This window comes from Cynocephalus volans, chromosome X, assembly GCF_027409185.1.
Source record: "Cynocephalus volans isolate mCynVol1 chromosome X, mCynVol1.pri, whole genome shotgun sequence".
NCBI classification, from domain to species: Eukaryota; Metazoa; Chordata; class Mammalia; order Dermoptera; family Cynocephalidae; genus Cynocephalus; species Cynocephalus volans.
This window is the reverse complement of record NC_084478.1, coordinates 42,043,474-42,058,497: the sequence shown is the minus strand read 5'-3', so window position 1 is coordinate 42,058,497 and position 15,024 is coordinate 42,043,474. Positions and strand designations below refer to the sequence as shown.

At 37.8% G+C, this 15,024-nt stretch overlaps 1 protein-coding gene across 2 annotated transcripts in view; it reads left to right on the top strand.

The window, feature by feature from the left end:
* DMD (dystrophin) overlaps positions 1-15,024 on the top strand; it is a 2,107,999-nt gene that overhangs the window by 2,017,906 nt on the left and 75,069 nt on the right. For both annotated transcript variants that reach the window (XM_063083086.1, XM_063083084.1), the window contains exons 65-67: positions 1,074-1,275; positions 3,650-3,735; positions 6,027-6,184. In XM_063083086.1, the coding sequence (XP_062939156.1) occupies positions 1,074-1,275; positions 3,650-3,735; positions 6,027-6,184 (446 nt within the window). The remainder of the gene's footprint in view (positions 1-1,073; positions 1,276-3,649; positions 3,736-6,026; positions 6,185-15,024) is intronic.

The following is a 15,024-nucleotide window of genomic DNA, read 5'->3' as shown; positions in this document are numbered from 1 at the left end:
ATTTGTGTCTTTCACAGAGAGTAGGATAGTGGTTACCAGAGACTGGGGGCAGGGCGGGGAGGGAAAACAGAGAGAGGTTGGCCAATAGGTACAAAATTACAGTTAGATAGGAGGAATAAACTCTGGTGTTCTATTGCACAGAAGGGCGACTATGGTTAACATTTAAGTTTTGTATATTCTATCATAGTTAGGCTTTTGAATGTTTTCACCGCAAAGAAATGTAAAGACATGAGGTGATGAATACATTAACTACTCTGGCCCTATCATTATACAAAATATGTGTCAAAACATCCGATTGTACCCCATAAGCATGTACAATTACAACGTGTCAATTAAAATAAATTTTACAAGTTTGTCTTTCAGCACATGATTAAATACCACCTCAGATCAAGGAAATTCCCCACCCCCCCCCAGCCTTATAAAGTTCTTAGAGGACTTGAAAAGTACATTGTGAAATACAATTTGAAGGTGAAAGGAGAATAAATAAGCATCAGGTCTGAAAACTGCATAGATCATGTAGTTACTTCGGTTTGGCCATAGAAAATTTTAGTGAAGTTGATTATGTTTTCACCTAAACTTAAGGTAGCAGAGAGATGCTGAGGTTACTGTTATTTCAAGGAGAGAAACACTTAATGATTATAAACGCATAGCTGGAAATGGAGTTTACACAATCCTAACCATGCAGATTAAGCTAACTGGCCTTCTGTAATGCTGATACAACAAAGTATTGTCAGGATTGCTTTCAAAATTTCTCCTAAAACATTTTTCTTATTCAGGTGGAAATGAAATTCACATAGAACAGGATAGGTCCCTTAACCCTCAAATATTACCCGATACTTCGGGGATGGGAACTGGCTCTTGGCTCACAGTTTCACCCAATGCCAGCTAGATTCCAGAACAATCTCAGATCCTGAATACTGGTCAAACTCATCAACTCTGAGCTGAGCGATGAAGACAGGTTTGGTGTTTACTAGAAGGTATGAGACAACCCTACCAGGATTCTCAAAGGAAAAGAAAGGATAGTGAAGGATTTAACCCTTTGGATCATTTGTGATTTTATGTGCTTTTTGCAGTGGATCTCTTGAGCCTGTCAGCTGCGTGTGATGCCTTGGACCAGCACAACCTCAAGCAAAATGACCAGCCCATGGATATCCTGCAGATCATTAATTGTTTAACCACTGTTTATGATCGCCTGGAGCAAGAGCACAACAATTTGGTCAACGTCCCTCTCTGCGTGGATATGTGTCTCAACTGGCTGCTGAATGTTTATGATACGTACGTATGGCAAGTTCTTTTTCAGGCTCTGTCACAGAGGGCTTAGCTTATAGAATGGTGACAGTGAAATTAGCATTAAAACGGGGCCTCAGAAGCTATCCCTGTGATAAATCATTTCTGCATTTACATGACTTGAAAAATATTTTGATAAGCTAGGAGGTAAGAGCTAGAATGGAGATTGCTCTCAGATTAGAAAACAAACAAAAGCCTGAGATACTCGTTTTTCAAAAAGTAGAAAGGGTCAATGTGCAGCCATTGGTTCTTTCCCTTTCTCACCTACGTATTTTGGAAATTCTTCCGTCTACTTCTGGGTGGCTCCCTCTCACTGGCAGGAATGGATGTTCTTCAGTAGATGCTGGCACACCTGTCACCAGATCAGAATTGTCTTAGCTGATACGTAGGAGTATTTTGCCAAACAAAATGAAAACAAGCCTTACTACAGCAAATGAGCTCTTCAAACTGAGGAAGATTTTGGTTTTGGATTTTAATAAGGTTTTACAGAGTTTCGATTTGGCACCTGCATTCATCAGTCTATCTTAGAGAGGAATCGTTTATTTCTTTTGGCTTGCACACAGGCAATATCCCCAGTTCTAATTTTTGTCTGGAGCTTAATGAAGACGATTGAAGAAGGGAAGGGAGCAAAAGGAATTGGTCTTGATTTTGACTGAATTCCTCTTAGACCTCACAATTATTACATGCCTCATTTCACATGTCAACAAGAGCATATTCCCATTTGAAAATCTGGAAACGTTTTCTGAAAAAAGTTGCATATCAACTACTTTGACTTTTGCCTTTGTTGGAGATTTCTACCACCTCCTTTACTAAAATTTTTATAAATTTGTCTTTATCATTTTGATAAGGTATTGCTTTTTAAAGTTCAGAACCACCTGGCTATTGAATTCATGATAATTATTTACTATGTTGGGTTTTAATTATGGATTACATTTATATTTGTTTTGATAAGGGTTTGTATTCAGATCTACCATCAAATGTATTTTGGCACTTTTCTTTGCAGATAACATGTGAATGTGTTCTGAATATATAAATTCCATTCTACCTGCTTGAAATTTATTTGGGGACAATTTTAACTCTGGGAAGACCTGAGTTACTGTATAAAGTTTATTTGTTAAACTTTATTTGCCTTTTCATAAGAAGGAAACAGATAAGAAAATCTCCCAATGGTAGGAATTTTGTTAATGCATTGAGGTCTAGGATTTCTCTTTGACTGAGGGATTTAATAACTTGTACTAGTTGAACGTTCAGGCATAATGTTCCAGGTGGGAAGGAAGAATAAGTTATGGTGGTCTAGGGTGACTAGAGCTAATAATATTATATTGTATATTTAGAAAAGAGGATCTAGACCGTAATCACCACAAAGAAAAGATAAATGTTCAGGTGATGGATATGCTACCTACCCTAAGTGTATTAAAACAAAACACTGTATCCACAAATATGTACAATTAAACTTTAAAATAAAGAAATGTTGAGCATATTGTCCACCAAAAATAACCATAGTTGCGACCTATCCTTTGTGGTTGTCTAAGCTCCAGTTGCTTTCCTTAATAAAATAAGAAGCTGAAAAGTTATTGAAAGATATTTTCTATAAAATGGAAAACTTTTCGTTCTTGTTTTCATTTTTTCCCATAAATAAAATAAGCTTGTTAATAAATTTGTTATGCTAAATGCTTTATTTCAGCTTTCTATATGTAAAGCGAAAGCATATATATATATTAAAACATTGATATGGCAATAGTTACTTATAAATTTATCTTTTAGAGCATATATTTGAATCCTTTCTAATAGAGTGTGGCATAGTTTCTTATGGAGATGCACGTTCATATTTTATATTGTGCGTCATGTGGCCTGAAGTGATTAGTTTTCCTCTCAATCAGGCAATCCGATTAAAATCTGAGAAAGTGTTGAAGAAAACAGAGAAGTTAGTTGCTGGTAATATTTTAGGCTTCAATAATCAAAGTAGGTAACTTGCTTCAATAACCAAAATAGCCAGTGCATAGTAGTAATTCTTCCACTTACCAGCTTAAGCCAAGGCGGCTCTCCAGAGGTGAATAGAAGGAGATTTTGTTCTGTTTTATGTTGAGCTACACTTATAATTCAAGTACCGGCTTTTAAGAATTGAAAACTTGGTAAATACTCATTGGTCGAGGTGGTCAAATTTCCATCGCATTCCAGGTCATCAGCCAAATAGATAATGAACTTGGAAAAGTTCTTAATGATCTTAATAAAACAATGCTCAATAGAGTTTCTATATCCTGGGCTTTTTTTTTTTTTTTTTTTTTTTCTTTTCTTTAAATAGAAGTGTTCACCCTCTAGTAAAGTGTCAGTAATTGTTTTCTGGTTTGATTCTTCATAATAGGGGACGAACGGGGAGGATCCGTGTCCTATCTTTTAAAACTGGCATCATTTCTCTGTGTAAAGCACATTTGGAAGACAAGTACAGATGTAAGTGATGTATATTAACTCTGTATTCTTTTATTAATGTTGGCTAATTACCCCAGTTCTCGATGGGAAATGATGTACTGTTCTTATTTGATAGCAGGTGCCTCATGTAAGATGTAGAACTGCTTTTAGAGTGTCATAAAATGGGGTCTGTGCCATTCCCTGTCAAACATTAAATTGCAGGTATTTAAATAGAGAATGAGGATTAACTTCTCCAGTCCGAGTATTATTTTACATTACATTGACTGCGTCTGAATAAAACACATGTTCCGAGGGGATAAAGTCTGATTTCCTAACCCCTTTCTAAACGTCGGGAAAATAAATGTGAAGGTTTAATCCCTGCACTTGCCTAGTCTTTGGATTCTTATTTAAAGAATACTATCTGGCATTCCTGTTCAAGAAACATTGTTTATTTTATAATCATCTTACTGCAAGTTGTACTGACACATTCAATTCCGTGACATGACTAACATTTTGTTATTTGAGAGACAGAAAGCTTGCTGTTTCTTAAAGGGTAAATACCACCCTACAGAATTTTCTTTTTCATAGCCATTGAGTTCTTCTACTTAAAAACGGTAAATCCAAATTAAAAGCAAATGCTAAAGAAGTGAGGGTTTAGATGACCAAATGACTGTCCATTCCACCTGGGAAGGACTGTGTTCTTCCCCTTTAAATGCTTGTAAGAAGTCTTTTCAGCAGAAATATTAAACAAAGCCAGCCTATCTTGTCTTTTCTTTTTTCGTCTAAGGCCTAGCCACACATGGATGAGGAGATGTACTGAGCTTAAGGACAGGCAGGAGACAAAGGAGACTGAATTCCTGCAAAGCCATTCTGTGTCCTACTGCTCATTTGTCCTCTAGGAGTAAGCCACAAAATACACAAGCCATTTTAACTCTCATTTTTATGTAGTTTTGTATTTTTTCATGCTAAGAACCAAAGAAAAACAACTGAGCAGCTTTTGTTAATCATTTAAAAATGGATTTTTTAGAAAACAATATTTCTGTGGGCTTTCCTCCTTTAAATATGGTAATTACTTATTATAGGTTAGTTTTTAATCTAACTTTATCAACGGTATAATACCAGTACATTGTAAATACTAAATTGAACCATCAAGGGAGCTTTGGAGCCTGTGTTTCAAATAACTACTAAGAGGGAATATGGTTTGAGGTTGGTGAAACAAAAATATTAACTACGAAGTGAGATATATGAAAAAAATTCATAACTTTGAAAAAAATCTATGTGTGTGTATTCGAGGAGTGGTAAAAGGCTGTGCATGTGATCTCAATTTTATTATTTCCATCTTAGATATCTTGTTAAATATTTAATTTCTTAGAGTTTAACGTGTGCTCATGGGTATGAAAAGCTTTCTTGGATTTACTTTTTTGGGGGTAACTTCTGGGTGAATATAAGTATGATTAAAGTGATTTTATTTCTGAGAGTCAAACATATGTTGCAAGTGTTTGGTGTGTTCGTTTGCTCTGTCAGCCACACATATTGGGCACCTGCTATCCACAAGGTACTGCTGTTCTACTCTAGATGCTTTTGGCACACGGTTGACCAAGATGTGGTTCCTACCCTCAAGGGGATATCACTCTCCAGGCAAAAAGTCAGACACATATTAATCAGTGACCATGTACCCGATATGAGCTATTTACACATATAAATACATACATGATGGACTAGAATCTCAATGAGTTTATGATTCCATAAAGAAATCCCAATTTTGGTACATTTTGAACCTCTGATGTCCAAGGGGGATGGTGCTTTGGGCCACTTATATGGCCGTTAATGTTTAATATTTTTTCATCCAAAGATGAAAACAGCAGTTTTCATCAAAGATGAAATATTGTTTCATCAAAGATGAAACATTTATTTTATGATAGTGGTTACATCCTATATATATGAAGATACTTTAAAAAGTTCGTGGAAAGATTCATATTATCTTTTAATTCTGTTTTTTCATGAACTTTTTGAAGTACCCTCATATAATATTTCCCAAGGGATTGTGTTCTGGCATAGGAAGAATTCAGTTGTCGTGGCTACATGTAAACTTGAATTTCTTGCAAGGCTGTAGTTTATGTAAAAGTTGTCAAACTTCACATATACACAGCAAGGATTAACTTGGTCCATAAAAATAATAAATGTCCAGATTAGCATAAGTCAGAAGTAACCCCTCTCTGAGAATATTGGCTACTCTTAGGAATTGGTACTGGAATTGAGTTGGACGTTAGGTTCTGCTAGTATCTACTTGGTGCTGTGTTTTGATTTTTGCAATTTTTTTCTTCCTTTTGTAGACCTTTTCAAGCAAGTGGCAAGTTCAACAGGATTTTGTGACCAGCGTAGGCTGGGCCTTCTTCTGCATGATTCTATCCAAATCCCAAGACAGTTGGGTGAAGTTGCATCTTTTGGAGGCAGTAACATTGAACCAAGTGTCAGGAGCTGCTTCCAGTTTGTAAGTTATTTGCCTTCTTAATTAATATATTTATTCTTCTGTATTTTAGAAATTAATAAAAAGAAACCCACAGAATTCAGTTTCTCACTTAGGTCTTTTGTAGCCAGTACGTATGGGATTTGGCATATTTGAAAGCTCTGTATGAAGCGGCTTCTTGTACTCTGGGTTTTGGGAGAGAAGACAGCACAGAGGAAGGAAAAGAAATTTCCATCTGCAGTAGGGACCCCATGGTTACTGAGGTGCTGGGGGGGAAGGGAGTCCGCAGTATTTCAGTGAGGGAGGAAATAAATCTCCAGCCACAGAAATCCTTTGTAAATAAGAAAATGACCTTCGTAGGTGAGTCTCTTAGTTTTAGTTTTTTCCCAACTCTGTCGTTATGGCCTCCTTTTCAATGGCTGTTGGTAAATAGTTAACACAGCAATTGTTACCGGACTCAGGTCCAGCTGCCCGCCCCCTTGAGAAGGAAAGAAAAAAAGTCAGAAATCAAATGGTTGGTGTTAGAAAAGCAGATGTATTCAGCTGAAGGAGATGGCAGGCTATCCCATCTCAAAGATTTACATTTACCGAGGGGTTTTTAAAGGAGAGGTTGAGAGAATGGAATGTGGGAGGTGAAAAGCAGGAGAGCAGGAGATGTGAGTTACGAGGGGTCTGTTTCTATGGGTCAGGTACAAGGTCTCGCCAAGGCCTCGTCTGGTTTCTGTTCTCATCTTCGCTGTTATCTCAGGACCCTGCAAGATTTTGATTTGCGCCGGTGAACTTGGCTGGTGCCCAAGGTCAGCTTCAGTCGTTTGGCCTTGATCATTTCTGAAAACTCTACAAGGCTGAAAGAAAGAACTGTTAGCTTTGCAAAGTACTAATTAGCTTCTCAGCCTGTTTTTCTTCTTAGGGAGAAAGATAAGAAAGTCAGGGGATGGGAAGCAAGAGTGGAGAAAAACAAACTGTCCTTATGAAAATCTTCCGCCCCTCCGCATCCCAGACAGCTTTAGGTCCCAACATGGCTGCAGTCCTGCTCACGCCAACACTATCATTTTTTTTTTTTTAATTTCCTTTGCAGCACTGACATTCTCCTACTGTTCCAAGGTCTTTATGGCAGCTTCCTGTAGTCTTATAAGAAGGTCTGAGGTTTGTGCTCTCTGCTAATGTCCGCCACTAGTTCAACACACTCTACCACCCTCATCCCTTCTTTTTCTTATCCTGCCCCATTGCTTTTTCTCTGTCCTGCCTTTTCCACACCATAATCAGTGTCCCAGAAGCACCCTCTTCTCCCCAAATGCCTGATCACTCCACTGAAAGACATTTTTTTTTTTGAGGTAGGCAATGCTACAATGAACATCTTTATATGCCTTTAGCTCTTTTCTTCGAAGTTTTTTTTTCCTTAGGATAAATTCTCAGGAGGATGTCACCAGACTAAAGGATATGACCGTTTTTGTGGCTTTTGATACATATTACCAGATGGTTTTTCTTCAAGAGTTGTTTCTAATTGTAATTCCATCAGCATTAAAGGAGTAAGATATTTGCAGTACCACATTATTCACAGTGTTCTTATGTTTTGCTTTTTTTTTTTTAAATGCTGAGAAGTTGTTTTTCTTATATGGGGTTTCTCAATCTATTCTAATCCCATTAACAATGGCTGAGATTTACAAAATGGAACTAACCGTAGAGCTACCTGGGTTAGAACTGAAGTCTTTGACCACAGGCTAGGATGAAACTATAGAAGCCTTCCTGGGCAGAATACTGTGAATATTTGGATGTTTACAGCAATATGATCGCTTCTCAGCCTTTTGGCTAAGATCAAGTGTAAAGCAGTTTGAGTATTTGTTTAACAGTTAATTGGGCAAAGTAATTGAATACACAGATAAGAAGCCCACTTATACAGAGTGGGATACACTGTTTGGATTATTTTTCCAAAATTATGGCAAATTACTATAAATGTAAAATAGATGTGGACAAATAAATTGCATTTTATTTACCTCATACCCAAACCTCCTAAAATGTAAATAGACTATCAGTATCTAGATTTTTTGACATGTTGTTGTATTAATACTTCTACTCCAGTGTACAGACATGAGTAACTTTCATACAATGAAATCAAGGGCTGTAGGGATTGACTGGTTATTTCAGTTGATCAGAGCGTGGTGCTGATAAACACAAGGTTCAGGGTCCCCTATAGCAGCCAGCCACCAAAAAAAAAAAAAGAAAGAAAAAGAAATGGCCATAAGTAATTTAGATTCATTTGTTTTTTAAATCCCATTATTTTATATTTTTTTAATTTTCTCCTCTGAACAATTATAATTATAAAAAAATTAGTAAAGTGCTACCTTTCGATTTTCAGGCAAAGAAACATTGTTGCTACTCTTCTACCATTTCCAGGCCTTCTCATCACATGTGTAGAGGAAGACTCTACTTCACACCCTGGCCCCTGTCATTGGTCTTATTGCCCTCATACTGGTTTTATTTGGGTGTTTTTTTTTTTTTTTTTTTTTTGGTTTTGGCAGCTGGCTGGCACCTCGCTCTACCCAAGTGAGCTAACTGGCCAGCCATGGGTTGAGAAAAAAGCACTTACTATCCTTAAAAATCTCCAGTTTCTTTTCAGGCCTTTCCTAATTTGGTTCCATAACTGCACACAGTTTGCTTTTCCCTGCCTTTTGTACTTACCATGCTTATAAATAATATTGCTGCTATTGCTTCTAACAAAACTTTACCTCTGTTCACATGAATTCCCTCACTTAATCCTCACCAATCGTTTGAGGAGAACAGAATAGGCAGGCTTTGGGGTTTTTGTTTTTATTGTTATTTAAGTGGATAAACAATTTATCTGTGTCCTTGAAGTCCCTCAGCTGGTGGGAGAGTTTGATTCCTAGTTCAGTGTGCCCCCCCACCATTTACCACCTTGTTCCCAAATATGTAGTTTCTGATACTTCTGCTGTCTAGCTTCCCAAGGTGAAAACAGCAGACATTCTTGGGTCCTGGGTAGAATAAGAGATGCCATAACAAAACAGGGGTTGTAGGAACGACAGCAAGGGTTGAGAGAAAGAGGAATGAGTTTGAAGTATTGGCAACTTGGACGTTTCTAGTAGGGTGCTGTGCACATTGTGTACACAACCAGGTGAGGCTTGTGTTACTTCAATTTGTAGAGCCTCTCAACTTTAACTTGCCATTAGGTTGAATGGATCCATTGTGAATGCTTACTTAATTTACGTCTAGGTCCTGGTGTTCTTCCTGTGCTTTTTTCTCGGCCAGATGCTCTGGCAGTCACCTTGCAATCTGCATGAAAGGACAGTGTTTGCGTAGGGAAAGATAACATGTGTGAAAATGCCCTCTGCTTTTTGTTTGAAGTGTAAGACCTTGGGAATGGGGCTGGGCTGGCTCCTTCAGCAAGCTTGTGCTCAATGGCTGCTATTTCTACCAGCCTAAAAAACTGCGATAAAGTACTTGTTTCTCCTACAAATGCATTCCTCGCATCTCAGAAGTTGACTTCGGATGATAATCTCTGTTTCCTTTTTTTGTCATCATCTGGAAAACTTACTTTTTTTCAAGTTGGTACAGTTAGAAAGGTACTGAATCTTCTGGTTCAGACAAGGGTCTAGTAGTGGCACGAAGACAGGTACGTTTTCACGTACCACACTCTCTGAATGATCTTTTAAAGCCCATAGTCCTCCCCGACTAACCACTTGGAAAGAGAAAAAGAATTCACCCATCGGTTCTAAATAAAAATGTTTACCTATTTAAAAATCTGTATAGGTCCTTCAAGCAATTCTCCAGTAAGCCAGGAAATGAAGTCATATCTATGGATATTAAAAAGGAATATTCACTATCAGTTTATGGCTTTGACAGTGGTAACTTCATTGATACTAAATAAGGCAACAGGATATGTTTCTACCTTAGGAGCATTCTGCAGTCAACACATTCACTGGGAAATTGACTGGTAGAAGTAAAGTTCTGAAACAAGTTTGTTTTAGAAATACAGCTTCAATTGATGCATTGTGAAGTTGTTCCCTTATATTCCATGGAAACAGCCATGTTGAGAGTAGATTGAGTCACACAGGCTGCCTGAAGGAACCTTGGGGATTGGCCATCTCTCTTTTTTTTTCAAATGAAAAAACTGAGACTCAGAGAGGCAGAATGAATATACTCTATATCATGCAATTATAGCATGTCATGGCTTTAACCAGTTCAGACACTAGACTGAACTAATAAAGTGTTAATGTGATCCTTTATATGAATTCTAGATTGTAATACGATGACACAGATAAATGAATGTCCCTATCCCGGAACACGTGCACGCACGCGCACGCACGCGCACACACACATCTTTATTTAAAATACTCTAATCCCAATTGCAGGTGTCTAGTCTGTCTTCAAATAAAACCAAGTAATACTTTTAAGTGGGAAAACTTTATACTTTTCTGTGACTTCAGAAGAGTCATGTAACTGCAAGTGGTATTTGGCAGTGCCCTGAGAAGTGCCTCCCGCTCTCCACTATGTTAATCTTTGTAACTTTTTTTTTCTGTAAACATTTTAAGGACTTTATTGTTTAGATAGAATCGAGTATACCAACTTTATATTCAATATGCTTTCACCTACAAGAGCTAGGATGTCAAAATCTGTTTATTTTACATCTGTTTCTGCTTTCTGTTGTATTCGTGCATTCAAAAAGAGTAAGTTGCTTTTTCATCTGTCTTCTGAATTTTTCTATTCATATGACAAAAATGAATATCATCTATGCACAGTTGCTATTATATAGAATGATATGGAAACAAGAATAAATTACAACCTCAACTGTTGAGAACAAGTATTTATATATGTGGGTATCTCATATCTACAAAATAATTCATTCCAGAATATCTGGAGTACTGAATGGCAGAGTGGTTGAGCACACAGGACCTGGAGCCTGACTGCCTGGGTCCAAATCCCAGCTCTGCTGTTTGCTGGATGTGTGACCTCGGGCACGTTTCTTAACCTGCCTGGTCCCTAAGCTCTTGGGGTGGTCATGAGGATGAAATGAGCCAACAGAGGCAAAACACTTAGAGCTATGATGGGCACATAGTAGGTGCCCACTGAGTGTTAGTGTCAGGCTCTTTTACCTGCCCATAATCCTGCCAACTGGGCCAATTGTCGACCTAGGGCTGGGTCTGGAGCTCACAGACCCCTCAAGCCCATTGTCCAGACTGGGCCACAAACCCATCACGTGCCAGGCTGGATCCCCAGACCCCTCACACACCAGGCTGGGTCACCAGACCTCTCACATGCAGGTCTATGAGCTAGGTAACCAGCAAACAGGTCCTTGGAAGCTGTAGGTTGGAGAGCATGGCCGCGTGGGGCGGACACCTGAGACAGACACCAGCCAAGTCGCAGTGCCAGGCAGGCACACTAACTCCACCCACACACACAATTTGTTACAAAGAATGCGCCACACCACCCCCAACTGGGCAGGCGAGTGGGCCTGATTAAATTATTCTATTTTCCCAACAGTTAGCTATGATTATCTAAAGTGTATTGTAACATGGTAATATTCTGCCAAGATAGATGGTTCCTTTTATCTATAACCAAACATCTGTGGATTAGATTTTAGAGTCTCTGGAGATTCTGTTTCTCTGTGTATGTTAATATGCCATGACAGGAGACGTTTTAACTGATTAGACAACATTCTCCAGGCCAATTGATCACATTTTATATTTTTCATCCTTAACTCCTAAGAACCCTACTTTTCTTAGGTTTTCTTTAGTTTTTTTCAGTAATCAAACTTTGGGTCCTTCAATGCCATAGACATTTTTAACACCCTTTTTAGGCTGATGGGTACTCATTAACAACTAAGTAGTAAGAGTTACTATAATTTGGTATTCATAAACAGAGGTAGCCTTTCCCAGAACTGAAGGTAGACTGTAATAGTCCAATTTTACCTTCCACAAAGAAGGCTGGCTGCTATGGAAAGCCAAGCTCCTATTGGGCCTGCTCATGGACAGTTAGAATTTCTGCAATTTTCAAGAAAGATCCTTTATCAGAGTATTAGCATTGTCTTGAGTTGATTATTGGTTTTCAATTGCTGTTTTTTTCTGTTATTTTTTTAAAGTAAATTAAGCTACTGTGAGTTTAGCTTCGTGATTATTATCTGTTTAATTTGTTGTGGTTTGTTTGGTTAACTTTTTACTGTGAAGTGATGGATATTCTCTTCACCAGTATTTTGAAGATAGGGTTGTGTTGTAGTTGAAACCCGTTTCATTCATACACTTACTGCTAAGGAAAAACTTGTCATTCATTCTGTTTCCCTTCTTCAGCTTTCTAAAGTGGCACTTCATAATCTATCTTCCTTTCTTATTTCCTTCCATCCATCCTTCCTTCCTTTTTTCCTTTGTTTCTCTCTCTCTCTTTCCTAGAAAAGTTGAAGTAATGGAAAAACTGAAAAAAAATTTTTTTGAGAGGCATGCTTTCAGTTAGAAGAATATTCTGGACTCCCTTTTAACAGCTCACTATTAATTTTTATTCACAGTGAAACTTATCCAAAAAAAATCATGGAAACAAGGAAACAAGAGTTCAACATTTACCATTTTTATTTTTTCCATATTTGTTACCAGATTGTAGATTGGGCTTTTTTTTTTTTTTTTTTTTTTTTTGATGGAAAGTCCTTTCTACAAAGATTATTTAAGATGAAAGGAAGTACAAAACCTCCTCTTAGGACATTCTTATCTGTTTATCCAAAGTCTTTAGTATGTCTTGATCTCCTGATCTAACAGCTAGGGCTTTCTGCTTTGTTTTGTATTTGATTTGGTATTTGATACAATAATTTATCTTGCCTCTTTATTAAAGCTACATTTTCTTTACATGCAGCAAAATTTACTGTTTGGTGTTCAGTTCTATGAGTTTAGACAAATACATGTAGTTGTGTCACTGCCACCACAATCAAGATGTTACCAGCCACACAGGTCTGGCTGCCTGCCCCCCTTCAAAAATAAACAACCCAAAAGTCAAATGTTAGTGAAAATGGAAGTCAGCTTTTACTGAGTTGAGGAGAGATGCTAGTGAGTTGAGGAGAGATGCTAGGCTAACCCATCTCTCTGGTAAACCTGAAGGAGAATGGGCAGGCTAAAGCCATTTCAAAGACTCAGATTTACTGAGGGGTTTTTAAAGAGGGTATTGAGGGAGTAGAATGTGGGAAATGAAAAGCAGGAGGAAGGGAGACTGTGAGCCGTGAGGGCTTCATGCAAGGTCTTGGGTTTGGTTTCTACTCCCATCCTTGCTGTTATCTCATGGTCCTACTGCAGGGGTGGAGTCAGCATAGCTTTACTGATGTCTTCCTTGGTTTCCCAGTGTCTGCAAGTTTGCAGCTTCAGGCTGGCTAGAAAACAACTTTGCATTTATGTAAGTAATATTATCGTGCCCCATAACCAAGATTCAGAATAGCAAATAACCATGGGAAAATAACCTCAAAGAAATGCATGCCAAGAAAAAAACTGTCTTTTTAAAATTTTCCTACAGCCCATGTGGTTTTAGGTCCCAACATGGCTTCAGTCCTGCTCACTCCAGCAAAGACGCAGAACATTTCCAAACCCCCTAAAGTTTCCTCATGCTTTGAACTGGACTTTAAACAATTGTAGGAGGCAATACTGGAAGAGTTTACTGGATGTCTTGTACTTTTGCAAAATGTGTCCTGATCCATACTTGAAAAAGTATATGCCATCATATCTATAGACAGGTGTATGTGCTTTACCATGTATATATGAAACCTTTCTGTTAAATAAGAACTCTGTGGCATAAATTAACAACATTGAATATATTTAAGGATTTGCATAGACTTAAAATTGTGCTTATGTTCCCTGGGGCCATGGCGTTAATTGGTTTATTAGTCAGGTGGAGTGGTGTGCCGGAGGTCAGGACAGTTGTCCTTGAACATGTAAATGAAGAGTGGATAATCACCATGTGTTATTGTTTGGGCTGATTTTATCTTTAATGGGTGATTCAGAGTCCTGATTAATATTTAGAGCAGTGACTGCTGGCCTCCAACCTGCTCATTATCTTCAGAACTTTACATAAAATGCTTGATTTCTACCCAAGACAGCAGTTATGGGAAGCCTTTTACTTCTTGTCTGATGAAAACAAGTCTTGACCTCTCAATCCTTATTTCAAACAAGAGAAAATTCTGTAAATAAAGGTACCTTACACTTATTTTCATGGCTGAAGATTTGCATTTAGAGATCTCGGAAAAGCACGTCTAGGCAGTGTGTGAAGGGATGCTTTAGGAGCGATGAAGAGAACAGGGAGGAAATCAGTTGTGGGTTAATTTTTTTAAAAATTACTCCTGAGGAGATTTTCACATTTTATACCATTGACATTGATATCATTTCTCCTCCTTATTCACAGTTATTAAAGTCACTCTTACCCACCCTCCTACCTCGCCCTTCCCAGCCAGCATTTTATTTTGGAAACATTTCAAGCACGAAGAATTGAAAGGATAGTGTAATGAACACCCATGTATCCCATACATCTGTATAACCCATGGTTAGGGTTAGCTTTTTGCCCTATTTACCTGTCAAAGAACAAAATTACAACAAATTGAGTTAAGGATCTCAATTGGCTTTATTGTGAGTCTAGAATCGGGCAACACATTATTTTATAACATAAAGTAGAATAAGTGTTCCAATGAGCCAAGCAGAGGAGCTTGATTTTACAGACAGAAAAAGGATGTTTAAGAAAGCAGAAATGAAAAACAAAAAGCCGATTGGTCGTTTCAAAGTTACTTTCCTTGTTAGGCACAGACAAGAAGACAGAACAATAGAAAAATAACTGATTAGTTAACATCTGGTTACTTCAGGCTATCTCTTTTGTGTAAGAATTAAAGCAGAGGG